The sequence below is a fragment of the Aspergillus fischeri genome, genomic scaffold (genome assembly GCF_000149645.3).
Source record: "Aspergillus fischeri NRRL 181 1099437636247 genomic scaffold, whole genome shotgun sequence".
Lineage (NCBI taxonomy): Eukaryota > Fungi > Ascomycota > Eurotiomycetes > Eurotiales > Aspergillaceae > Aspergillus > Aspergillus fischeri.
Genome location: NW_001509772.1, coordinates 1,067,466 through 1,090,827, shown reverse-complemented (window position 1 = coordinate 1,090,827; position 23,362 = coordinate 1,067,466). Strand labels below are relative to the sequence as shown.

Sequence of the window (23,362 nt, the reverse complement as noted above, 5' to 3'; positions counted from 1 at the left end):
AAGCAGCTCCCTGAGTAAGGTTGACACAATTTCAAGGGCATGATCGAGTGCCTCTTGCACGACAGTCCTTAGTTTAGAGTTCCAGAGCATTACATTACTTATTAATACCAGGAAAAATCTTCGCAGTTGACTAAGAGCTAAAGTCAGCCGTATATACCATAACTAAACATACGATCAAACTGAGAATGATTTCGTTTTCGGCACTGGAATTGGAATATAGCCCGTGTTCTTGCGGTGAGAGGATCCCCATGTAGTTCTGTGCATTCAAGCTGCCCATTTAACGACATGTATACCAAGGCTCGATCCATATATGCATATCGAGACCCCTCCCAGATCGTGCAAACTGGATTCGAATGTCTGACCAAACACCCAGTGCTGTCGCGAGCATGGCACACTATTTGGTTTAATGGATCAGGAAAGAGTACGTGCTCGATTTGTGGCGGAGAACCGGGGTGAAGCGAGAACAGGCAGTTGCTCCGAGTCCATGGCTTGAAGGGAAGGCGATCCGTGACAGATGGGGCGACGATTTGTGATAAAATCCAGTTGGTACAACCGCTTTCTCCCGTCTGTCTCTGGAGCGACATCAGTGTCCCATCTCGGTCTTGGGAACCAATTGCCAGATGATTATTGACAGATCCGAAGCCAAGCGGCCCTGTGTAGCTCTCCCAGCTTCTGATTGCCAAAGCTGTTCCTGGTAGGAAATTGAGGTCCCTGCCATGATTCAGGCACTCTGTACCTTTATCTGGACTAACAAGACACAGATTCCCCTTTGAGTCTTCGAAACAAACGAAAAGTCCATTTTCTGTAGAACTGGCGAGGTTTGAGTGGGAGGCGACTTGAAGTTGATGGTCAATGAGAGACCCATAATCCCAGGCACCAGTATATCGATCCAAGACTTGGTCGGCCAGGAATCCGTCCTCAGTCACATATATAATGCTGACTCCGCTACGTAGATCCGGGGATATAAGGAGGGGGGTGTTGAGACCTGCACGGGCAATTGTGTCTACAAAGAGAACATCTGTGATCGGTCGATCCTCCGATGTGTTAATAAAGCCATATTTGATACATCCTGCCTCATCCTGAAACGCGACCACACGCCAATCCTTGTGGCCGTAGAGTGTTAGCCGGCTAGTGATCGCAAAAGATGATAGGCCAATATGTGAATCATCAGGTAGGGCCAGGCGAGGCACACTCGGGACCACGGGTCTTAGTAGTTCTCTAAATTTCTCTGGGACCCATTCAAAGCCACTGAATCTCCCAACGCCATTGGGAGTGATACGATGTGCCTCGTCTGTCCTGAATTACTAGCCTGTCTGCCTTACCATAATGACCACAAACGTACCTCAATGGCCTTCCATCTGGATTTATCTTCTTTCATGGAAAGCATCCACGCTCTAAGGGCAATTCCATCGAGGGTGATGTAGAGGCACTACATAAAAACCTCGAGCTCTTGTTGAGAGATGCCGATATGAATACCCTGACGTTCGCTCTCGCTCTCAATCCTTATAGTTTGAATCTCAGTCTCCTCGTCCTGGACGTGTTGGGGTCCCTCGATTGGGTCGTAGTCGAATTCAAAAGCTGAAGAATTAAACTGCCATCAGAAGGTGCCTCACGAACTGCAAGTGGTGATGGACATACCTGTATATTGAGCCATCTCCAGAACACCCCCCTGTTGCGATCCCCTTCAAACAAGAGGTGTTGTTCTTTAAGAGGGCTGTCCATTCTCCCACTGTAGCTGGTACAGCACTGTGGACCGCCGCATCTCGATAGCCGGAAGGATCGCTCACCCCAAAGCCTTCGGCACAAGCGGCCAGGCGATGAGAGATAGAGTCGTTCATTATGATGTGAGTATTAAAGGGCAAGCTCGGGAAAGATGATGGGAAGAGAATGTAGCTTCTTCAGGGTGCCCCGCTGATAGCTAAGCGCCCAGCTTCTTCCCCTTGGGCAACCCCGCTTCGACTCACATGTCCGTCAAGTCAGCTTACTGTAGCAAGTGCTCTAAGATAGTTACGATGGATCAGATTCCTAGTCTCAATATCGTACTCTATCAGAGAGAGGTGTTACATGTTCGACTAAAGCGCTTATGTCAATCAAGGGCTGCCTAGACAAACTGCTTCACAGCCATAGTGCACTCCACAATTATCTAGAAAGAGGGCTGATCAGGGAGGTCAACGACTGATATTTTCGTGATTGTGCTACCCGGGGCACTACTACTTGTAGCAAACTCGACTCAAGCTATAGGCATAGTATAATGGCTGGAAATGTACTACTCCTATCCGACCCGCTCATCTGCCGAGTGACCATGCTGACACCCTCAAATAGCAAATTGACCGCACCTTTGTTGTTCGCCGAGCTTTAGATGGAATGTTGTTCGGGCGAGATATTCTTGCACACTCGGCACTGCTTCTCCTTACCCGCGATGGCAGGTACTTTCTTATTGAAAGACTAGTTGGCAATGAGGCTGTTGGTATGGCTTACTCTTATCTATTGATGACCTTCTCTAAGTATGAAGGCGACTTACGGTGAAGTCTCTTGGTGCCCTTATTAGTAATATTCCCAAAGCTAACCTGCGCAAATCAACAATAGGCTTCCAAGAAGTCGAAGTTCTTGTCGACGAAGTTCTTGACAACCACCAAGTGATAACGATGGCCGGTATAAAATGGACAAAGCAGCTTCGTGGAGAAGCTGTCGGTAGAGTCTGCACTGTTGACGAAGCGCGCACCTTCTTGGAGCATTATACGTGAGAGACCAAGTATGATTCACGCAATGGTAACTGCCATTCGGCACAGGAGCAACTAAGAAGATGGCTCGGACAGCCTATCCCGGAGGACCGGCCACTCACAAGATTCACTAAGAATCTCGCGTCTTGGATTCCGACTTCTACTGCAAACAGTCACTTGCCTTATTGATCTTGTTTTGGCATGCGAAGGTTTCGATGGGTTGGGATTGAGACAGTGGTCTAATTTTCCAATTGCGTGTTTGCCTCGCGTACGTACACAGCCAGCATCAATTACCGCCAAAATGACTGGGAACTAGCTGTATATTGGACATTATGCACTTGACTGGAAAGGGCACTGCCTAGAGAAGGAGACTAAAGCGAAAGACCAAATGATCGAGAGAGTATGAAACAGTGAAGCTGGTTTTGCACTTGGCTGTAAGCGTTGAGAATCCTTCAATGAAGCATATATCAAGGTCAGGAGTAGCAAGTTTGCATGTGCATGCCAAGGGGCGTTGTAGTATTAACTATCTATATCAACATATATATACAGGTTAAGAACAAACAGTCGGCATCAAGCCATCTCTATCCATGCATTTTCGCAATCTCCTTGATCATAGGACTCGCAGCGCGGATACGATCCCCCACAAAGTAAAACACAGTCGGAATGGAGATGCAGACAGCCTCGACGATCCCCAACAGCGTCCCAGCCCAGCTCAGCCCCAGAGTTCCATACATCGACGGTCCCGCAAGCGGCAGACACGCACCCATGATACTTCTCAAAACCATATTCCCCGCCAACGCAGACGCAGCGTAGATCCCATACGACCTCGCCAGATAATTACTCGCGTAGATGAAGACACAAGCATTACCCGCGCCGAACGGGACACCAGCGAGAATCGGCACGATCCAGTGGACATTTGGACGGCACGTCCAGGAAAACCAGAGCTGGCCGATGGCTAGAAGCGTCGCTCCCAGACAGACGATGCTAACCATCGCCTCTGGGGGAACGGTACCGGTTTCCGGATCCTTGCGGTGGGCGTTTATGACTCGGCGGAAGAGAGGTTCGAGGGCTATGGCTATCAGGACGCCGACGCCTATTCCGATGAATGAGAGGCCGGCGATGCCGGGTGGCCAGCCGCGTTCCTGTTGGAAGGCGATGGGGTAGGCGACGAAGCAGAGGTAGAGGATTGCGTAGACGATGGCGACGTAACTATCCCAGAAGATACTGTCATTGTCAGCTTACCATTTCGTCAGGGGGTTGCGTATTGCCTACCATATTGGCTCTGTAAGCATCATTTTCAACGGCCGCTTGAGACTGGTTTGGAGCAGAGACATGAACCCTTGCTGGTGATCGTAACGCGTCCACCACTTTGGATTGTTTGTCTCCTTTCGTCGCTTTGCGGCTCTCTTCTTCAGAATAACTGGCGCATAAGTCTCTTTGATAGAAGCGAGCAACACCAAGACCACACCACCAATGATCAGCACAATCCAGTTCGTCCATCTCCATCCGAGATACTCAAACACAAATCCTCCAATAATGGGCCCATACACTGGACCATTTGCTGGACCAATTGACCAGATTCCAAAGGCCAGAGCACGGTGTTTGTCTGATATGACATCGTTGACCGAGGCAGGCGAATTGGACATCATCGCACTGCCGAAGAACCCTCCAAAGAAGCGGCTGGCAATGATTGAAGTGATATTCTGCGCCAGCGCACTTGGCAGAAGAAGCACAAGAAACACACTCATCGAGACAATGTACACTGGCCGTCGGCCCACAATCTCACTCAGCGGAGCAACGAATAGACTCCCGACAGCCATGCCTAGAAGATACGTCGTGACACCGAGTAGCGCGGTAAGCTTTGAAACATGGAAATCCTCCATCAACCCGGGAATACCGGAAGTGTATAATGTGCTGAAGAGACTGATGACTGTTGCACCCAGGCTCATGGCCACCACGGTGAGGCCTTTGTACCACAGCGGCCAGGTGCGCGGATTCTCGCTGTCGGCGCTTTCCCAGTATACTTCATATTCGGGGGGATTCTGGACGCTTGCAACCAGGGTGATTTTGGGTTCAATGCTGGCAGACGGGTAGCCCTCTGCACCGGCCGTGTAACTGCGCGTCAGATCGAGTTCTCTCTCTGGCAGGGAAGCCTGTCTGTTGGCTTCTCCATCATCGATGGAGGGATCCATCATGTGACAGCTAAAGGAAGGACTTTGTGAAATCCTCCAGACCACTGTCGCCTGATCAATGGTAACTGAGAAATAGATACTAAAACAGAAATACACATATTTATAGTAACTTTATGGCTAGTCAAGCGGCTTCTGATAGCCGACGGCAATGCTTAGCCGCTCTTGATGATTATTTCTGATATTATTAAGCTCTAGGTGGCGAGCAGAGAGGATTTTTAATATCTATCCTTGAAAGGGGAAGCATTATTCAAGATTCTCGAAGGATTTTCAAGAGCTTTCCGAGGATTGTTTAACTTGTATAGACATCTTGGCGGAGATTGTGACTGAAAAGGACGTCTTGGCGGAGATAGTGACTGTTTTCAGCTAGTGACTGCGAACCATTTGGCATAATCCCGAGATCCATATATCTGAATACGGAGGCGGCCACGGGTGCACCATTGAAAAGTTTTGACGCTGGTCCGTGTGCAGTTATGCAAAATGTAGCCAATCATAGTTATCAGTGCTGACAACTAGACGAAATGATTGGCTACATGTTACATAAGGCGCACGAACCAGCGTCAAAACTTTTGATGCACGTCTCCATCATCTACTTTCTGATACCTACGTCTGAGTAATCTTATACTTCTTGATATCCATATCTGAGTAATGTAACTTCTTTCTGTTTAAATCACATTTGTCAGCCTGAGTAATCCTTCTACCGGTGTATCGTATGAGTTGAACTCTTCGCGTCATGTCCTTTGTATATAAAACCCAGATAACACTCGTAGAAGAATGAAGAAATAGACCAAGCATCTACAAACTCCAAGGCGCTTACTTTATTATCACAATGTCTCCAACCTTGAACATCACTCACATTGGCACCGCCACCGCCATCCTCGAGATCAATGGCGTAAACATGCTCACCGATCCCTTTTTCTCTCCCGCCGGCACCAAATTCCCAGTCAACGAAGTGATTCACCTTCTCGTCGACGACGACCCTGCCCTCCGTCTAGACCAACTCCCCGTCATCGACGCCGTCCTGCTCAGTCATGAAGACCACGTCGATAACCTTGACGACCTAGGCCGGCGCCTCCTAGACGGCCGCCGCGTCTTCACAACCGTCGACGGCGCAAAGAACCTCTCTCCCCGTCCGGCAGTCCACGGCCTGAAACCCTGGGAGAGGATCAATGTCACCATAGCCGGCAAGAAGTTCGAGATTATCGGCACGCCGACGCAACATCTCCCAGGCGGGGAATGCACCGGCTTCATCATCACAGGCGAAGACTTCGGAACCGGTCGCGATAACCTCCCCAAGGCGATCTACTTCTCCGGCGACACGGTCTACATCGAAGAGCTCAAAAAGATGGCGGATGAATACCATATCTGCGCGGCGGTGTTCAACCTGGGGAATGCGCATGTGCCTTCGGACCTGGAGGATCCCAATAGTCCGCTTATAAACATTACCATGGATGGGAAGCAGGCGGCGCGGCTGTTCCGGGATATCAAGGCTGATGTCCTGGTTCCGATGCACTATGAGTCGTGGCATCATTTTACGCAGTTTGGAAAGGAGTTACGGGAGGCGTTTGAGGAGGAGGGGATTAGTGATAAGGTCTGCTGGCTTAAGTCTGGTGAGGCTGTCTCAGTTCTGTAGGTGTACATATATCATCAAGGAAGGGTGCTTATAGACTTGTGCATAGACTTCATTTGCATATAGATTTTATACAGTTAATACTTATATATTATCTCCCTTATCTCCTTCGTAAGATAGTAATGAATAGGACTTGAAACAGGTGGTAGTTTAGAAATAAGGGCAATACCTAAGGTAAGGGCAGATGCTGGTAAGGCACTGGCGTAGGGGCGTAGGGCTTGAAAGGTTGCAGGGAAATATAGAGTACAGGCCTAAAGAATAAGGCATGGGAACTAAAACCTAAAGAGGCAATGATTGAACTGAATTCTGACCAATAATTAAAAGTAACTAAAACCGTTAACTACTTTCCTTTGATATAGAGATGCTAATGCAGAGCACCAAGACCATGACCAAGTGGCTGGCACAAATTAGTGGTTAGTAGAATGTAGTTTTCCTCTGTCTACATTCACATTCACCTAAAAGACAGTTACATACTACCTTATACTATGTGGGTACTTAAGAAACTGATAATTTTCTCGCAATAATTCGATATATTATCCATTTGCTGATCGAACTACACTAACACTGAGTGGACTAGTCACACTTCACCTAGTTCAATAAATCCTGGAGATTGCCAATGCTAATCTAGTCCACACTCATGTCACCACCTCCAGCGCAGCAGCGGCGAAAGCTGATCAACTTTATTCTGCATCATGCCAGAAACGGTGCCTGGGAAAGGCTGAGCCAGCTTCTGGATGATCCGGACCTGATGGAGCAGGCCTGGAATACCGCGATGGCAACCCACTGCACGAAGCATCATTGGCGGCCACCCTGAGATCGTGCAGCGTTTGATCAACCGCGGCGCCAGCGTGGAGGAACGGGCCCTAATGCATATTCCGTTATGTGCATGACACCGCTGTATCTTGCGGCAATACAATCAGGGCAAAATCGCACGCATCCTGCTTGACGCAGGCGCAGATGTGAATGCTCAAGACCAGCTGGGACGGACTCCGCTTGCTCGTCACATTTAACAGCAGGGATCCTACGTGCACGAGAGAGGTATTGATCTTTTCAGGAAGCATGACGCAGATACGAAGTAATAAAAAATATCGAGGGCAGAACCGTCAAGGACTGGGCAATTGAGAAGGGGTGCGTGTATGACTGGGATAAACAGGTAGTCCCGAGTGAATAATCTCAGACTTTAAATCCGCTTGGTCTCTGACGCAAGATACTGGCCATCTGACCGTATAACGGAGGAAGACGAGGGCTGCCATTTTATCAACTTTGCAGACTATTCACGCAAATTATCTCACATTTGTCTTGTACTTGATGCTGACCAGTGGTCATTGGCTGAGATGCCATTCGGCGGGTTTCGCCAAAAGAGGCTAGTTAGGGGTTGCGCTTGTGAGGGGACAAAGCAAACATCTTCCATCATAATCATGGCTTACTCGGTCACTTGCTTCCCTTTTCACTGCCATCTTTATACAGCTTCAACAAGAATGAGCCGGCCATATGATTTGATTGTGCATGGCGCCACCGGCTACCTGGGCTCTCTGGTGGTGCAGTACCTATGGGCCAACAGTCCACCGACCCTCCGATGGGCTGTCGCCGGCCGCAGCGAGAAGAAGCTGGTGGCGCTTGCCAACTCCCTAGACCAATCCCTACACCGTCGGAGTAAGTCCTTCAGCTCCCGCACTGAGTCAAAGCTGAGAGCAGGTACAGCCATTTTGTAAATACGGCACACCCGTCGTGGTAGCCTGTATCGAGAACTCCACTGCCTATGTGGATTCCACAGGTGAACATGTCTGGACGCAGCAGCTGGCAGCGCAGTGGCACGACAAGGCCATAGCCAACAAGGCAATTGTATGCCCAGCAGAACAATATACAAGAGATGCTGATTGCTGACTGTCGACGTAGATCATCCCCCAATGCGCCGTGGAGTCCAGTCCCCCAGACCTAATGACGCTGCTTCTCGCGCGCAGGTTGCACCGTCCTTTGGGTCCCGTCTTCTTCACAATCCAACATACCTGGACTGGTTACAGCGGGGGTACCATCGCAAGCATCCTCGCGGGTATCGAGACGTACTCAATTGGGCAGATGATGGCTGCCAGCGCACCTCACGCAACCTGCATCCCCGACGCCGGACCGCATAACCTTCATCCCCCGCTGTTCCTCCCAGTCCGACGGGATCGCGTCCTTGGTATTCTCACCTTCAACCCCTCCGCAATGGCTGATCAGGCTGTGGTTATGCGCACCTGGTCCCTTCTACAGCGATACGGGCGGCGAAGCGAGCGATACGGTGAGCGATTCAGCTTCCAGGGGTATACCGCGGCGCCGAGCTGGCTGCAGGCGTGGTCCTCGTTTCTAGCCATATCCGTCGCGGCTTTTTGTGTCGTTGTATTCCCACCACTCCGGTGGCTGCTCCAATGGCTGTCCCCGCAACCGGGAACCGGACCGCGGGTGACCGGGGAGAATCATTTCGTGGAATGGAAGGCCACAGTCGCAGTGGATGGGGAGGATGTAAGCCAGCCCAGTGCAGTGGGTGTCATGCGCATGGACACGGACATGTATAGTGTCTGTGCGACTTTGGTCAGTGAAGCTGCCTTGACGCTGTTGGAGGTTTTGGACGGAGATGACAATGGATCGATGGTCAAGGAGTTAGGTGGGGGGATTCTCACCCCTGCATCGTTGGGGATGTTATACGTGGAGCGGCTGGAAACGGCCGGTTTGCAGTGGAAGGTGACGGAAATAGGAAAGGATAAGTAGCCTATTGTTTGTGCCACTTAAAATTGCAATAAGATGAACGATCTACTCAACAGCATAAACCAGCTACGATGTGAGCTTAGGCTATGGTTCGGCGTCAAGCTGGGCTTTCGGTTCGACATCGGCGAGTTTAGTTCATTACTAGGTAACGCTGTGATTCATTCGACCCGATTGATATCAATGCGACGGTCTGCAAGGTCAATGCGTACTCTTCTGTACCTCCTTCTTAACCCTCTTAAGCTTCACCGCAACAGCCCAACCTTTTGAACCACAACCTCTATTATTGCAGCGCTGAGCAATCCCCTACTATACTCAGCTCGGTCCCTGGACGAGACGGCGCATGCTTCTGACTGGACGAGTAAAATCCCCTCTCTTCAGGCCGCGATCGCTCCCTCGTCACCTCCCGTTCCCACTCGTCAACACCCACGGCCCGCCCCGCCTCCGTGAGCAGGTAGGAGATGGCCTGGATGCCATTAGAATTTGCAGCGCACCGTAGTGCCACCACACTGCAACGGCAGGATAACAGGGTGCATTCTTTGGCGATAGTCCGGGCCCCTGGCCATCGATTAACTGACAGTGCGCGGACAAATGCGCTATTTGTATTGAGACGGTCGTGGCGTCGCCGGTTGTAAAGAAGAGGGATGTCGGTATATCCGGGCTTGATGGATCTCCTTGAGCCGTACTTGAAAGGGACGCAGGTGGAGGCATCTCTCGCTGCGTATACGGGTCTACAGGGGACAAGACGTGTGGACAGGGAGGCGAAATAGACGCTCGTTTGCCTTGCAATGTCGATAAGTGCTGTGTTTTGTTAAAGATGTCAATCAATGGGCACCCCTGAGTGAGCGTGGCCATTGAACAGCTTCTCTCCACGATTGTCCTTGCTGGGCGACCACACCGCGATGGAGGATTCCAGACACCGGCGGTTCAATTGCTGACATCGAACAATACAGTGCTGTTTTCCAGTTTTGTGCAACGCAGCTTCTGGACATGATGCTGGTCACAGGCGACGCGCCGAGCAGACGGATTCATAATTACCCCCGCATGAGACAAGAGGGTTGGGAGGGCATGGTTCGTTCTACCTGGAAGAAATGCGAAAGGAAAGCACCGATCGAATCTCAGTTATTTATGCTTATCCATAGCGAGGCCATGTCTGAATGATGCAGGAAAAGCGGCGGTCAGCTGTTTCCCCACTAGGCTGTGGTTCTTACCCCGACGATCGGCTCATTAGGCAGATATGGCAGAGGGGATATGCAGCATGCTGGAGTAGTAGTCACTCTGACAAATGCCCTGGGCCAATCGTCCGTTGAGCTATCGTCTTGGCTTAGTCTCTCGCTGACGCTGATGCGGGGCGAGAAGGCTGCAAAAGCGGGTCTCTGGCGCACATATAAGAAGGGGTGTTGCAAGAAAGTCGACAGACTTGACTGTTCTACCATTCGCTTTTCTTTCTCGGCATGCGGATGTCGTCCGATATGGCATCAGAGCAGACATACGATTTTATTGTCGTTGGAGGTCAGTATGCATCTCGCTGCAAGAGTCGTCCAACATAGCTCATTGTATGATCAGGCGGCCCGGCTGGATGCACCCTCGCCACATTGCTCGCTAAGTCTGCCAAACGCCCCAGTGTTCTTCTCCTTGAAGCCGGCGGAAGGAATGATGACAAGACCCTGCGCGTCGACGGTAAGCGATGGACAACCTTCATGGAAGAGCAAATGAACTGGGGCTACAAAACAACCCCACAAGAGCATTGCAACGGCCGTCAACTGGACTATTCCCGAGGCAAAGGACTAGGCGGATGTTCTGCGATCAATTTTGGAGTGTACACTGTCGGGGCTAAGGATGACTATGATGAATGGGCGTCCGTGGTTGGAGATGAAACCTTCTCGTGGAAGAACATGCAAGCACGGTTCAAGAATCTTGAAACCTTCGCGGGGTCTATTGACAAGAAGTACGGTGGACATCAGGTTACAGATCATGGAGACAAGGGTGGTTTGCAGGTTGGGTATGCCAAAGAATGGGAAGATGATCTCTCGCTGGTTCTGGATGCCTTTGAACAGGCTGGGCTCCAACGGAACATGGACCATAATTCGGGCAACCCCTTAGGAATGGGTCTGTGTATCAACTCGGCTCATAAGGGGCTACGGACAACTGCGGTGGACTTGTTGTCTGATGCGCCTGACAACCTCTTTACTGTCACCAACAGTCCGGTGCAGCGCGTCATTCTAGAAGGCAAGAGGGCTATTGGTGTTGAGACCAATAGAAAGAGGTGTAAGTCCTGTCCGGACCTTTTACTACCTTTTTATCTTCCAAAACATTTCTAACGTCTGAACAGATCTTGCTGCCAAAGAAATTATTCTCTCAGCTGGTGCCCTCGACAACCCCAAGATCCTAATGCACTCTGGCATCGGCCCAGCCGACGAGCTGGCAAAATTCAACATCCCAGTCATTCAAGACCTTCCAGCAATCGGCCAGGGACTGCGCGACCACTTCTTCGTGCCGATCATCCTAGCCAGAAACCCAGAAACAAACGACCGCAACACCTTCTTCCAAGACCAAACCGCCATGACAGCAGCGATGAAACAATGGGAAACAGACGGAACAGGCCCATGGGCCCGATACGCCTGCCAACTGGGCGTCGGCTGGTTCAAATCAGAGCAAGTCACCTCGTCCGCTGAATTCAACTCCCTCCCACCATCGGTACAAGACTTCCTCAACCGGGAGACTATCCCGCACTACGAGGTTATGACCCATTTCCCAGCTCACTTCATCTTCCCACACCTCTTCCAAGATTACAGTTATATTTGCATGCTAGTCTTCCTGATGAACGAACAATCAGCCGGCGAAGTCCGACTACAATCATCAGACCCAAACGACCCACTCCTCTTCGATCCCAAGTTCCTCTCCCACCCCTTCGACCGACGGGCCTGCATCGAGACCTTTCGTCATCTCTGGGACTTGACGAAACACGAAGCCTTTGCTAAAGATACCATCTCGACGATCATGGGACCGGCGTCCGAATCGGATGAGGACATTCTGCAATTCTGGAAGGAGAATCTCTCGTCTAGTTGGCATATGACCGGCACCGTTAAGATGGGTAAGAACGGTGCCGCTGATGCGGCGGTGGACAATCATTTCCGGGTGTTTGGAATCGAGAACCTTCGTGTGGCGGATATGAGCACTGTGCCTGTTTTGCCGAATGGTCATACCCAGGCTACTGCTTATGTGACCGGGGCCACAGCTGCGGATGTTTTGATTCGGGAGTATAGGTTGGATGAGAAATGATCCACAAGCAGAGAATCTGCCTTTGTTTGTATGGCAAGGTTGCAACTGATCGAGGGCTCGCTTTGAACGTATTTCATATACTTGCTTGACACTTTTTTCGCGTGCTCGACATCTTGTAGCTCACTCCAGTGCAAAGACTTATTTCCCTAGGTATATACGAATACACCTGTGCACTTCAATGGAAATATATATGGCTAGCCTAGCATCAAATCTCCATAGATACACCTGTGGCGAAAGAAGCTGAGCAGCCCGTCGTGGAGGAGCAGTCCTGCCTGCTTGAGATAGAGACGATAGTGCAGGCCAAGCGGCTCTCGTAAGGGGATCACCAAGATTATACGGATTATTTCACAGGATTTGCTGGAGGTGCATGTGATCAATGAGGCCAAGCTGATAATTCCACTCACTGACATTGCGGGATGCCATTCTTGAAATTGTCCAGTACTACCACAGCCAGAATCTCATCGGTGACAAGATTACGGTCCACGAGCCGTGTATGATGTTAGTTCAACACATCCGGGAACTAAAGAGCAGTAGAGCCGAGAGAAGCATGATTTTGTATAGCTCTTGGAATCAAGCATGCCCTCGTCATCAGTCCGGGGTTTTAATGTCTTCCCATTGATCCCATACTCCGTTCTTGTCGGGTGGCCCGGAAGCACTGGGCGAGACAGGAGCAAACTATCCTCTTCCTCTTCCTCTCCCTCTTCCTCTTCCATAGATACCTAGGTTCTGTACAGAGCGGCCCGCTAAATGGGGTCTAGACATAGAACCATTATGCCAGAACGTGTCCTCCAACCGGGAAGCATCCGTCTCAGCCACTCAGCCGCCCATTTTCACCGCAGAGACCCCAACTGTCAGTTACCCAATACATCTAAAGTAGTGGCCGAAGCTTAGTCGCGGTTGACAACAACGTGGATCTGATCTATCTGCAACAGATTTGGATAATTCTAGATTTATGTGGCAAGTCCGTTCCGAGTGTCATTCGGGAAGGGATAGATGGGAATAGGAGTCAGACAGGAACATTATCCAATGCGTTATACAACAACCGCTAGCATCTTTGATGTGTACAATTCGAAAATATGTTACCATTTGAGAGTGAATGTCGACAACGAACATCGCTAAACTATCGATAGACCAAGCACCGTTGACAGAGATCCCTACCATTGCTCTCGGGCAAAGTGGACGGTAGTTTCTCCGACTGTTCGACCCTGACAGATAGCCTTGCACTTGAGGTCACCCCGGGCGCCAAAAGTGACCTCAATGGAATATCCCAACAGATACTCCACTTGCGTGCCCGTTCGAAACTGCGGGAACTGAGCAAGGTCGACACTTGCAAAGTCACACATGAGCTGTGCGATGAGATAAACACCTAGATTGTATCAATGATAAACCCAACGCTTTCACTTAGGAACAATAACCCACCTGGGTGATCAACTCGTTGTGGGGCGTTCGCATCATTACACCCGTAGAGGGTACTGATCTTTATCAATGAATCCCCTGCGCGATGGGTAACAACCAAGTCTTGCGTTGCCGTGTGATTCCGGGCATACCTCTCCCCCTTCGCAATGTAAGAAACAGTTGGCATCACGTAGCATCTCGCGGACAGATGCTAGAACTCACCTTGGCAAGGACCCAGGAGGCAAATCCAGTGACCGTCCCTGTACCCTCGACCGAAAGAGAACGCTCGAAGCCGTAATGGCTTCGGCATTTTCTCGTGGTGGGCTGAGGCACTCCGAGTCCCCGAATCGCTGCGCCGCGCATGACCATTGCTTGCCTGTGATGCGGTTAGCTTCCTTGCCAGTGGGAGACCATTGCTGACACATACGGGTCTGCTGGAGTGAGTATGGCCAGCTTGCCATCGACGGCAAAGGTTTCCGAGATCCGTTCCCGTAGGTATGGTGACTGGCTAAAGCCGCCGACTAACACAATTTTCTGGATTTCAATCAGCTCTGGGGCCCTTTATTCGAATAACAGGGGCTGTACATTGATGATAAAGCGGCCGATCTCCTGGTTGGCGCTTTCAATCTGGCGGTATATTAGTTGCGTAATCTGGCGGAGCACCGGATCGAATATTCCACGGAGGTCATTGCTGCCACAAGCAGTCAGCCCCTCTCCAGCTAGGTCGTCAACTCTGGAAATTGCATACCTGGAAAGCAAAACGGCTCGATTTACTGCGTCAAAGAACGTGGGGTTGGGGTTGTTGAGGGCCATGGCCAGGTGAAGTCGATAGACCCTGTCCACAGCTGAACAGCAAAATTCCTCCTTAATGGTCTGAAAGTAGCCCATGAATTCGCTGTCTGGGCCCTTTTGTCTAAGCGGCAAGTCCTTGAACGCCGCCCCAAACCTCTCGGACATAAGAAGGTAGAAATTGCGGTCGATGGCTGTGGCGCCGCACATACCACCTGTTCACTTTCAGCGCCGTCATCCATCCAATGGGCCTAAGGGAAGGGGACTTACCAACGGCCGAAGTTAGTTCATCGAACGACAACTTGGGAGAGACCTCCGAGATCAGATAACTTGTCACGTCCTAGGTCATGTCAGCCGCGCCCCAGTAGTTCCAACTTTGAGCGTTTGACTCACCACGGTGCCGCCTCCACAGTCGCATATCAATACCCCATCACCTGGCTAAACGGTCAGGGTTAGCCAGGGCTCTTTTGCGTTGAAGATCGGACTGCGCACCTTGATCTGCATTCCGGGTCCACATAGTGGCATTGTCTTGAAAGTGGCAAGTGCGGCGGCTTCGGGCTCGCAAAGCATGTAGATGGTATCGTCCGGCCTGTCATCACTTGGTCCAAAGCCTGCACGAATAGCAGCCTCCTTGTATTCAAACTGAATCTGATCCGACCAGACTGCTGGCGTTGTAAACCAGAATTCCATATGCACATCGCGAAGACGAAGAGGAGGACAAAGCTCGGCAAGGACTTTCTCCAGCTCTCGGCAGATGTGCACATAGACCTCCCGCAGAAACTCTGTGACAACCTGGATGGCAATCTTTCCGTGAGGTAACTTCATGATTCCCATTGCGGTTGCCGCCTCCAAAGCTCTGTCACTGAACTCGGTTATATCCACACCTGAATCCAAGAGTAACTTGGTCCAGGAAAAGGCGGGTACCCCGTGTTCAATTCGGAATCCCCAACTGTGTTTCTGAATCGCACAATTGCCTTGAGGATACGCTATCCTGGATGGGACTTTGGTGCAATGGACATGTCCATATGGAGCGGGCCAGGAGCGGACAAGCTTGATAATCGGCAGAGAAGTTTCCCCTAGAAACGCATAGCTGACGCCTATTTTGCGTGATTAGATCAGATCAAGCATATTTTCTGAGCTGAGAATAGTATACCTGTGAAGGTGGTGCCGTAGTCGACACCGACAACGAGTTTGCCTTTTGGATTCATTGTAAATAGGTGCGCAAATAGACTGTGACAAGCTGGATGGCAATCTCTCTGATGTCGATATGGAATTCTGGTTTTCAACGACATCTAGGAGGTAACACTTGAAGCTATTATAACGACCAGACAGAAGAAATTGCTCCAAGGAATCCATACTACCTCAAGCTGGCGAAGAGAGTCCGGACCTGGCAACACCTGATGTCCGAGACAGAATGTCAGAGTCTTCGTATTGAAGTCAACACAAACTCACAGTCAGGCTTGATCCTTCCAAGAAAACTCAATCATGTCATTGAGTCTTTGAGACTTGTGAGACACACCGAGACGGCCTCCTTTTTTTTCCTTTTTTTCTTTTATTTTTTTCATTGATGGCATGCAGTTCAGCAAGGTGTCAAATCACTGCCAAGAAAACTCCAACAAGGTCTTGAGGTTGTGTTAGATACCCCGAGACCTCGCTGAACTGCAACCCATCCATTGACAAAGAAAGTGAATCATGATCGAAGCAAAGCGAGGAAACCACGGGTGGGGTGGATTTTTCTTTGTAAGTCGGGAAAAAGAATCGGGAAGATGGTTTCGCAGCGACAAAGAACTTCTTCAGCCGTTCCAAGCCACCCAGTCGAGATGTCTCAAGACGTCCGGAAGCGAAACTTTTTCAGACAAAGAATCTGCTCTTCTCTGCTCTCACTTCCCCTGTTTCTTTGACATCTGATCAGCCGTCCTCTCTATTCTCGTCTTTAGTTCTTTACTCTCGATAATTTCCTACACTACTCTTGCAGGTTAACAACCGTTATAAATCTTCACCTTTTGCCCTTCCCTGATCGTCTCAGCAAGAATTGACTCCTATGGCAAAAAGAAGGAGCCAGCGGATTGCACGGAAGATGGCTACTGTTGAGGTAAGAAGGATCCCTGTGCCGGCATTCTGTTGGACTTGACCAGACAATCTTCTTCAGGGCGTGGAGGCTTACGCTTGTTGCTTGATTACAGGAAAGCGCTACAGGAGATTCACCAGTCCGACCGGAAGGCTCTTTGACCTCAGAGGTGACGGGGACAGTAGCTGTAACACTGTCAGCCACTGATGGCGCAGATGAGGCAGCTGTTGATGTATGTCAGATTACCGCGCTTGCTATTCGCATCCTCTCGTCTGACTCTCTGCTAACAATCCTGGCTTAAACCAGAAGGCACATCCATCTCCTCCACTGAAGAGAAAAGACATTTCCCCATGTGATGATCACCGCGAGATGAGGAAATCCCCCGGAGAGGACGCACATCCAGGCAGCGAATCCGAAGACGACCAGCGACCACCGGTTTACGACTTGGCCCTGCAGATAAGGGATCTAAGAACTGAAAACCTGAGGCTCCAAGAGAGGTATCTCGCAATATCTCTGTCCATGGATAAAGAAGCAACGCGGGCGCTTTATATAGGCGCCAATGATGCAGTCATCGAAAAGTCTTGTGAGCGCGTTAAACGGGAGTTATTGTTTTGGACAACTGACTATGCCATCGGAGATGTCAAAACTGTCGATGCAAGGCTGTCAGCAAGTGAGAAGCAGAGCATCATCGCTGCGCTAGATGGATACTGTAAGCAGGAAGATTGGGAGTCTTTGATGAAACGTTTTCCAGCCAATATTCAAAAGAGCGTCCTTCAGGTCTTTGCTCAAGCACTCTGGAACAAGCATCTCTTTGAAGATGTCTTCATGAAGCCCTTTCTCTACTTTGACTTTTATGAGCAGGAAGAAATGACCAGCACCGCGGGCAAACCAGACACCTCGCTTCCGACAAAACTACAGAACATGTATCACATGTTCCGAACAGGTACGGTCTCTCACCTTCTGCAGAGCAAACTGGCTGACCGTAATGCACCTAGTTGATGAAGGCCAGGCCGAAGTATGGCGAAGTGACACGGTTCGCCTTGCAAACTCAATCGTTCCGTTAAACGAAGAGGCAAAATTGGGCAGCCAGACTTCAATAGTGGGCCCGGGAGCACTAGTCTTGGGAGAGAGGAGCAAACAAGCAAGAAGATCCGCGGTTGAACGACTCGTTTCCAATATTCTTGACGGTCCGATGCGGCTCATGTTGCGTAAACTCTCCAGCCCGAAAGAAGCTGATCGACGGAGCGAAATCATGATTGACATCTATTGCCGTATAGCTGAACTGGCAACCACATGCTGGGCCGACAGGTCACTGTGGGAGATCCGCGGTCTCGACAAGGTGGACCACTTCCATTGGCATCTGGAGACGCTGTACTTGCACCACTTCCACTTCGTGGAGGCAAATGACCCTAGGGTGGATGGTAAAGCTGTCCTGGTCGTTATTCAACCCCTTCTATACCGCCGGGGAGGACTGGACCTTCAATTCGATATTGATAGGATGGTAGGAAAGGGGGTGGTAATAGTGGAAGAACCTGTCTCAACTTGACAAATGCAGGAACGGTCTTTTTTGTATTGCCTTTCTGTCTTTTTACGTTGTTTACATGAGTCAACATATTAGTTGTTCCAACTGGATGCTGTTCGTAGCTTTTTTACGTATGGATATTACTTTTCATAGTGACTAGCTGTGAGGAAGCTCAACATCATCACATCTACTGATCAGATCAAAGAAGCCTTCTCACTTGTACCAACCGCAGAATCTCCTTCGCCAAAGGACTCGGGTGGCTTTCCTTTAACACCTAATGAACATTAGTACAACCCGCTAAGCATTAAGACAGCGACATACTGCTCTGGTACAGCGTAGCAGCCAGAAGCACCCCAATAATCGCAGCCTATGCCAAGTCAGAAATATCCAACGACAGCATCGCCAAGTAAGGGCAGAGGCCAGCATACCAGCGAGGGATCCATTCCCTCCACATCCTCAATCTCCCACTCCGGCCTCTTCCCCGGTATATACACCGCGACCATATCATTCAACTTGGAGGTCATCTGCAGCTTCAGCTGCATCTGCCACACTGTCCTGCATTGTCTTGCAAATCTTTGGCACGGCAACCTCCACTGCACCCTGTGCCGCCTTCCGTACTAGTTTCTGGACCTCCTGCCGGCCTCTAACTCTTGTGGTGCCTTGTCCACTGCCGCATCTGCTACAGTCGAAATCGACCGTGATACGCCTTGCACTGCCCCTGGTACTGCACCCTGCGCTGCCCTTTGGACATCATCAATATTCGGCGATCCTCCTCGCCTTTCCTCCCGCCAGGCCATACGGTATGCAGCCTGCTGTACTTTCTCTTTTGCCGTTTGCTCAATTTTCGGTGCTGCATCCTAGACCGCCTTCTGAACCTCCTTTCCTCCTTGATATTCTGTACCGCCTTGCGCACTGCTTCTTTGATATCATGTGTCGCGTCTCGTGCTCTCTCGGCTGCTTCCGCCTTGATTACCTGGGATGCATCCTGCACTACCTTCTGCATTGCTACACCAACGTGCCCTCCTGCATTCAGGACTGCCATATCTTCTAGCACCTGTGCTACCTACTTAAGCCGCCGTACTGCCTCTGTAATCTCTGCTGCTGCCACCCTGGCTTTTGATGCTGCGTCCTCGGCTGACCCTGGGAATGGCTTCCGCGCGGTGTCTTTCGCATCCTCCACTGCTTTCACTTCAGAATGAGTTTCATCTTTCATGTACTGTGATGCTGTATGTCGCGCCGTTTTGATGTCCAACATCACTTTCAGGAACATCACCACTGCGTCTGGTCCTTCTCCTCCATAGGCGGCTGGTTCCATTGCCGCCATCCAGATCTTCTCTACTGAGTTTCTCACCACCACATACTGGACTAGCTGCTCAACCGTCTGCAGTGCTAAACCCCCTCCTGCCTGCTGCGTGACCTCCTGAGCGGCCTCCTGGCCTAGCTCCTGCGCTGCTTCCTGTATTGCTTCCTGCTCTTGCATTGCTGTCTGTGCTGCATCTTGTGTTACGCCCTGCACTGCGTTGTTGACTTCCGCTGCCCCGTCCTGCAATGCCTTGTTCGATACCGTTATGATTGCTCGTTTAAGGCGCAATGCTATGTCATGGAGAGGATTCGCTCTGTCGTTGTCATCATCCCCAAATAAGCGTGTAATATCTACTTGAATTTCCTCATTCAATTTTCCCTGCGCCATTATCATCTCTAATAAGACCACTAATTTTGCTAATGATCCTGTGCTTCCGAATAGTCAAGGTGGGGATTAGTGGCATACATTTTCACCTCGGCTTTCCAACTACTTTTGCCCCGTACTTGGCTAACCCTTCATCTCCCTGGGAGATTGCGGCTTCCAGCCATCTCTCTATCCATCCCTCCTCAAGGGTGCCGGTGCCCTCTATCGCGATTTCAGTGAGACCAGCAACAAACGTTTTCATGGGCAATGCCAGGACGACAGAAAGCCCTGCCATAAGGAACTGGAATGTCGAGATGGCCATTACTTAGTGTCGCAACTTTGGGTCTTTTATAGAATAGCCAATGGCAGTCCTGGCCCCCCATCCCAACATCATACCAACCACCGATTCAAGGGATGCTCCGATCGGCCCAGTGGGAGAAAAGCTAATGATTGCGCCGGTGGTGGCAAGAGCAGAATAGATACACTCTGCCACGGCGCGCTTAGCCTCGTCCTGCAAAATGGTCAGTAACCGCAGAACATGATATGATCAACTTTTTCATTTCACCTTGTCACCCGCCGCCTCATAGATTCCAGTGACAACATAGCTGAGACCTGGTACATCCTCCAGAAAGCGCATGATACGGCCTCGCAAGTCAAAAAGTCCAGCACTTCCATCGCAATTTGCATTAGAATGCATGGTACTCGGAATTCTAGGGAGAGAGAATATATGGATTTACGGGTCATCCATGACGAATTTTCCATCCCAAAGTGCATATATTTGACAATTCAAGAAAAATGTCGTTGTAATGACCCTTCAGGTTATACTGCAGGAGGTCTGCGTGCAACCACCAGTCATCGTCAAGGCAGATATTTTCGGCAGTTCATTGAAGTGGCCATGTTTCTATCTCTTGATAATTCCATTGCCGTTCACGAAATGCTCGCCCAACGGCAGCTCCGAATACCGGAGTTTACCATCATTTTCGAGACGATAGCCACTGAGCACGGCCGTTTTGGGGTCCAGCTTGACCCCCACCACACTGCTATAGATGTCATTTGGACTTTTGGGGAGCAGATTATTCCATTCGCTGTCAGTAAAGAGAAATATCAAAAGTAACAAGATAAATAGCAGGGGTGGACACGTACGGGATCTCCTTTTCCAAGGTCCCGTTGTCGTTTTCGATGAAAAGATCGAGGCAAATCGACATTTCATGACCACCCAGATCATCCCGGTGAATGCCACGGAAGACCGTAGAAGTGAGTAATGATCTATGCGGTTATCTTGATTGACTGCTCATGGTGAACTAGATGAGACTCTTCTTGGAACGAGCTGCAGAGGCTGCCTATCAGTAGTACAGACACCAGCATCTCTTCTGCCATCATACCTTTTACCAAAAATAGGCATAATACAAGCCAGTACAAGGCTCTATACGTCCCTCCTCCCTAGCAGTGGGATCAAGGTCAGCTAATTGTGGAAGTTAATAATGCCATAAACAGCTGTAGTAAGTCTAGCTCTAGCATCCAAGCCATGGCAGGACTGATCCCTGTCGCAGAGTGGACTATTTCCATCAACTTTTAGATAGGTAATGCTGGCACATCTCACCAGCATTTCAAGGATAGACTACCTTAAATAAACGCACTGGAATAAGTTGCATCCTCTATGTTTACTATCAGCTGATCTACCACCCATGGCGTCAAGGCGCGATCACAGCCCCTTAACTAATCGCATTCTGGTCCCCTGTCTCTGTTGGCCTAGTACCAGAGTCATCTCCTGTTGTCGAGGCCTGATTGCTCCCAGCAGTGGGAAGGTAGGGTCCAACACACCCACCAGATCCGTAGTAGCTGAGTTTTGGCCGCGCTCGGTGCACACATGCGCTCGCGGGTCAACACCCTCTGACAGCAGATCTTCGTCGTCAATGCCGATATCACCATTAAGGACAGGGACTGATTCTGACTTGAAATACACGCCACATATGGAGGTTCTGACAAGTTGGCCACCTAAGTTTGTACCGATGGTAGACTCATAGGTTGTGACGAGCAGGGCCAAATCGGACTCAGTTGCGCGTGGGATCAACGAGCTTGGTACCTTGATTCCGATGGTGTCTGTGCAAGTATAGTCGGTCAAGGTGCAGGACTCCGGATTGGACACGGCTCATGGGGATGTAATAGTTGGTCGCGGTGCAAGGGCGGTGTTAACAATAGCCTCCTTGGCATTGTGAAAAGGATATTGGGAGCATGCTCATGTGCCATGTACGTCTGACTCCTGCTGGATCTGCCCGCCGGGTAAAGGCCTCTTCAGGCTGACATCGGGTCAGTCTTAGTTCGGCTAAGAACTACGGGGTACTAAATATGTGCCTACGGAATAGGTAGCTCCTAGTGCGTCATACGAGACGGAGTATAGCAGATTATTATCCTATTACGGAGATTTACCAAGGACTAGCGCTACAACGGATTGAACAGTCCGTGCAAGAGAAAAAGTAACATGTCTCACTAAGAAAACGCATCTCATGATGCGAGACAGTAAGAGAACAGCATTCCAATGACTAATAGCCAGGGCCCTCCGATGGGTGATTGCGCCAAGAGGCCGCACTCTTAGAGGGTGGGGTTGGGCAGCTCAGCCCCGTGCGGACCGGGTTGGCACAAGCACTGGAGGCCAAGGCCGCGGAAATACTTGCGGCAGCTGTGGAATCGATCTTGACCTTGCAAGGATTGGGAGTCGGCGACGGACCCACAGTTGCTGCACAGGAAGGTGCGCCCCAGGTTCGTGTAGGCGGCACCTCCAAAAGATCCGGGACTTGTACGGCCTGGGCTTGGGATTTGTCGCAGGCATCATCCTCGGTTGCGGCGACAAAGTCCAGCGAGGAAGCGCCACTTCTTGGTGGAGTAGTACAACTGATGGCGGTGTGAACCAAAATATCCAAAAGTCAATGCGTCGCTTTGCGGAGAGTGAGAGCAGTTGTTCATCTGGAGCTCCCAGGCTAACACGAAGGTCCCCTCAATGTCCAAATTGCCGGTGCTCCAATAGAGGTAGTAAGGGTCACTTGTCGTATAATTGATCCTCGAGAGTCGGATAGAGCCAGAGCTAGAGACGCTTACATTGGTGTTGACATTTTGCTGCTCAATATAATAAGTAATCTCTGGGTTGAGGCTTGACAGGAGGCTCGGGTTTTGGATGGCGAAAATGATCGGAGTGACTGGCGAGGGGGAATAGCTCTCATTGCGCGGAAAGATCAAGTCTACTTCCGTGACCCCTGGCGTAATAGGGGCCTGACTGTAAGCAAAGCCTAGACAGAGAGCCAAAATAAGCCAGCCCCGAGTAATCAAGCCCATCTTAGTTGTAGTGGTGATGGGGTTATGCAAGAGGA

General features: G+C 50.3%; 10 protein-coding genes across 10 annotated transcripts, besides 1 other annotated feature; 4 read left to right on the top strand and 6 right to left on the bottom strand.

Moving 5' to 3' along the window:
* Positions 1-3,301: 3,301 nt before the first annotated feature.
* Positions 3,302-4,912, bottom strand: NFIA_036240 (MFS transporter; the record flags this gene model as incomplete). Its single annotated transcript, XM_001265948.1, has 2 exons — positions 3,302-3,944; positions 3,993-4,912. The coding sequence occupies 2 exons, from the start codon at positions 4,910-4,912 to the stop codon at positions 3,302-3,304; spliced, it is 1,563 nt and encodes a 520-aa protein (XP_001265949.1).
* An 826-nt stretch (positions 4,913-5,738) lies between these two features.
* On the top strand, positions 5,739-6,542 carry NFIA_036230 (MBL fold metallo-hydrolase; the record flags this gene model as incomplete). Its single annotated transcript, XM_001265947.1, has 1 exon — positions 5,739-6,542. The coding sequence occupies one exon, from the start codon at positions 5,739-5,741 to the stop codon at positions 6,540-6,542; it is 804 nt and encodes a 267-aa protein (XP_001265948.1).
* A 637-nt stretch (positions 6,543-7,179) lies between these two features.
* On the bottom strand, positions 7,180-7,600 carry NFIA_036220 (uncharacterized protein; the record flags this gene model as incomplete). The annotated part of the gene is made up of 2 exons (XM_001265946.1): positions 7,180-7,402; positions 7,473-7,600. 2 exons carry the CDS (start codon positions 7,598-7,600, stop codon positions 7,180-7,182), a joined length of 351 nt encoding a protein of 116 aa, XP_001265947.1.
* A 417-nt stretch (positions 7,601-8,017) lies between these two features.
* On the top strand, positions 8,018-9,284 carry NFIA_036210 (putative saccharopine dehydrogenase; the record flags this gene model as incomplete). The annotated part of the gene is made up of 3 exons (XM_001265945.1): positions 8,018-8,234; positions 8,275-8,381; positions 8,436-9,284. The coding sequence occupies 3 exons, from the start codon at positions 8,018-8,020 to the stop codon at positions 9,282-9,284; spliced, it is 1,173 nt and encodes a 390-aa protein (XP_001265946.1).
* A 277-nt stretch (positions 9,285-9,561) lies between these two features.
* Positions 9,562-10,219, bottom strand: NFIA_036200 (uncharacterized protein; the record flags this gene model as incomplete). Its single annotated transcript, XM_001265944.1, has 2 exons — positions 9,562-9,995; positions 10,114-10,219. 2 exons carry the CDS (start codon positions 10,217-10,219, stop codon positions 9,562-9,564), a joined length of 540 nt encoding a protein of 179 aa, XP_001265945.1.
* Positions 10,220-10,750: 531 nt separating this feature from the next.
* On the top strand, positions 10,751-12,560 carry NFIA_036190 (GMC family oxidoreductase; the record flags this gene model as incomplete). Its single annotated transcript, XM_001265943.1, has 3 exons — positions 10,751-10,790; positions 10,845-11,555; positions 11,611-12,560. The coding sequence occupies 3 exons, from the start codon at positions 10,751-10,753 to the stop codon at positions 12,558-12,560; spliced, it is 1,701 nt and encodes a 566-aa protein (XP_001265944.1).
* A 679-nt stretch (positions 12,561-13,239) lies between these two features.
* Positions 13,240-13,271: a microsatellite.
* A 443-nt stretch (positions 13,272-13,714) lies between these two features.
* Positions 13,715-15,952, bottom strand: NFIA_036180 (Hsp70 family protein; the record flags this gene model as incomplete). Its single annotated transcript, XM_001265942.1, has 10 exons — positions 13,715-13,926; positions 13,980-14,115; positions 14,178-14,331; positions 14,383-14,489; positions 14,541-14,646; positions 14,704-14,959; positions 15,015-15,084; positions 15,138-15,182; positions 15,237-15,841; positions 15,898-15,952. 10 exons carry the CDS (start codon positions 15,950-15,952, stop codon positions 13,715-13,717), a joined length of 1,746 nt encoding a protein of 581 aa, XP_001265943.1.
* Positions 15,953-17,331: 1,379 nt separating this feature from the next.
* On the top strand, positions 17,332-18,358 carry NFIA_036170 (uncharacterized protein; the record flags this gene model as incomplete). The annotated part of the gene is made up of 2 exons (XM_001265941.1): positions 17,332-17,755; positions 17,808-18,358. The coding sequence occupies 2 exons, from the start codon at positions 17,332-17,334 to the stop codon at positions 18,356-18,358; spliced, it is 975 nt and encodes a 324-aa protein (XP_001265942.1).
* A 170-nt stretch (positions 18,359-18,528) lies between these two features.
* Positions 18,529-20,024, bottom strand: NFIA_036160 (uncharacterized protein; the record flags this gene model as incomplete). Its single annotated transcript, XM_001265940.1, has 4 exons — positions 18,529-18,608; positions 18,656-18,701; positions 18,763-18,889; positions 19,402-20,024. The coding sequence occupies 4 exons, from the start codon at positions 20,022-20,024 to the stop codon at positions 18,529-18,531; spliced, it is 876 nt and encodes a 291-aa protein (XP_001265941.1).
* Positions 20,025-22,540: 2,516 nt separating this feature from the next.
* NFIA_036150 (uncharacterized protein) lies at positions 22,541-23,327 on the bottom strand (the record flags this gene model as incomplete). The annotated part of the gene is made up of 2 exons (XM_001265939.1): positions 22,541-22,868; positions 22,981-23,327. 2 exons carry the CDS (start codon positions 23,325-23,327, stop codon positions 22,541-22,543), a joined length of 675 nt encoding a protein of 224 aa, XP_001265940.1.
* Between the last annotated feature and the right edge of the window lie 35 nt (positions 23,328-23,362).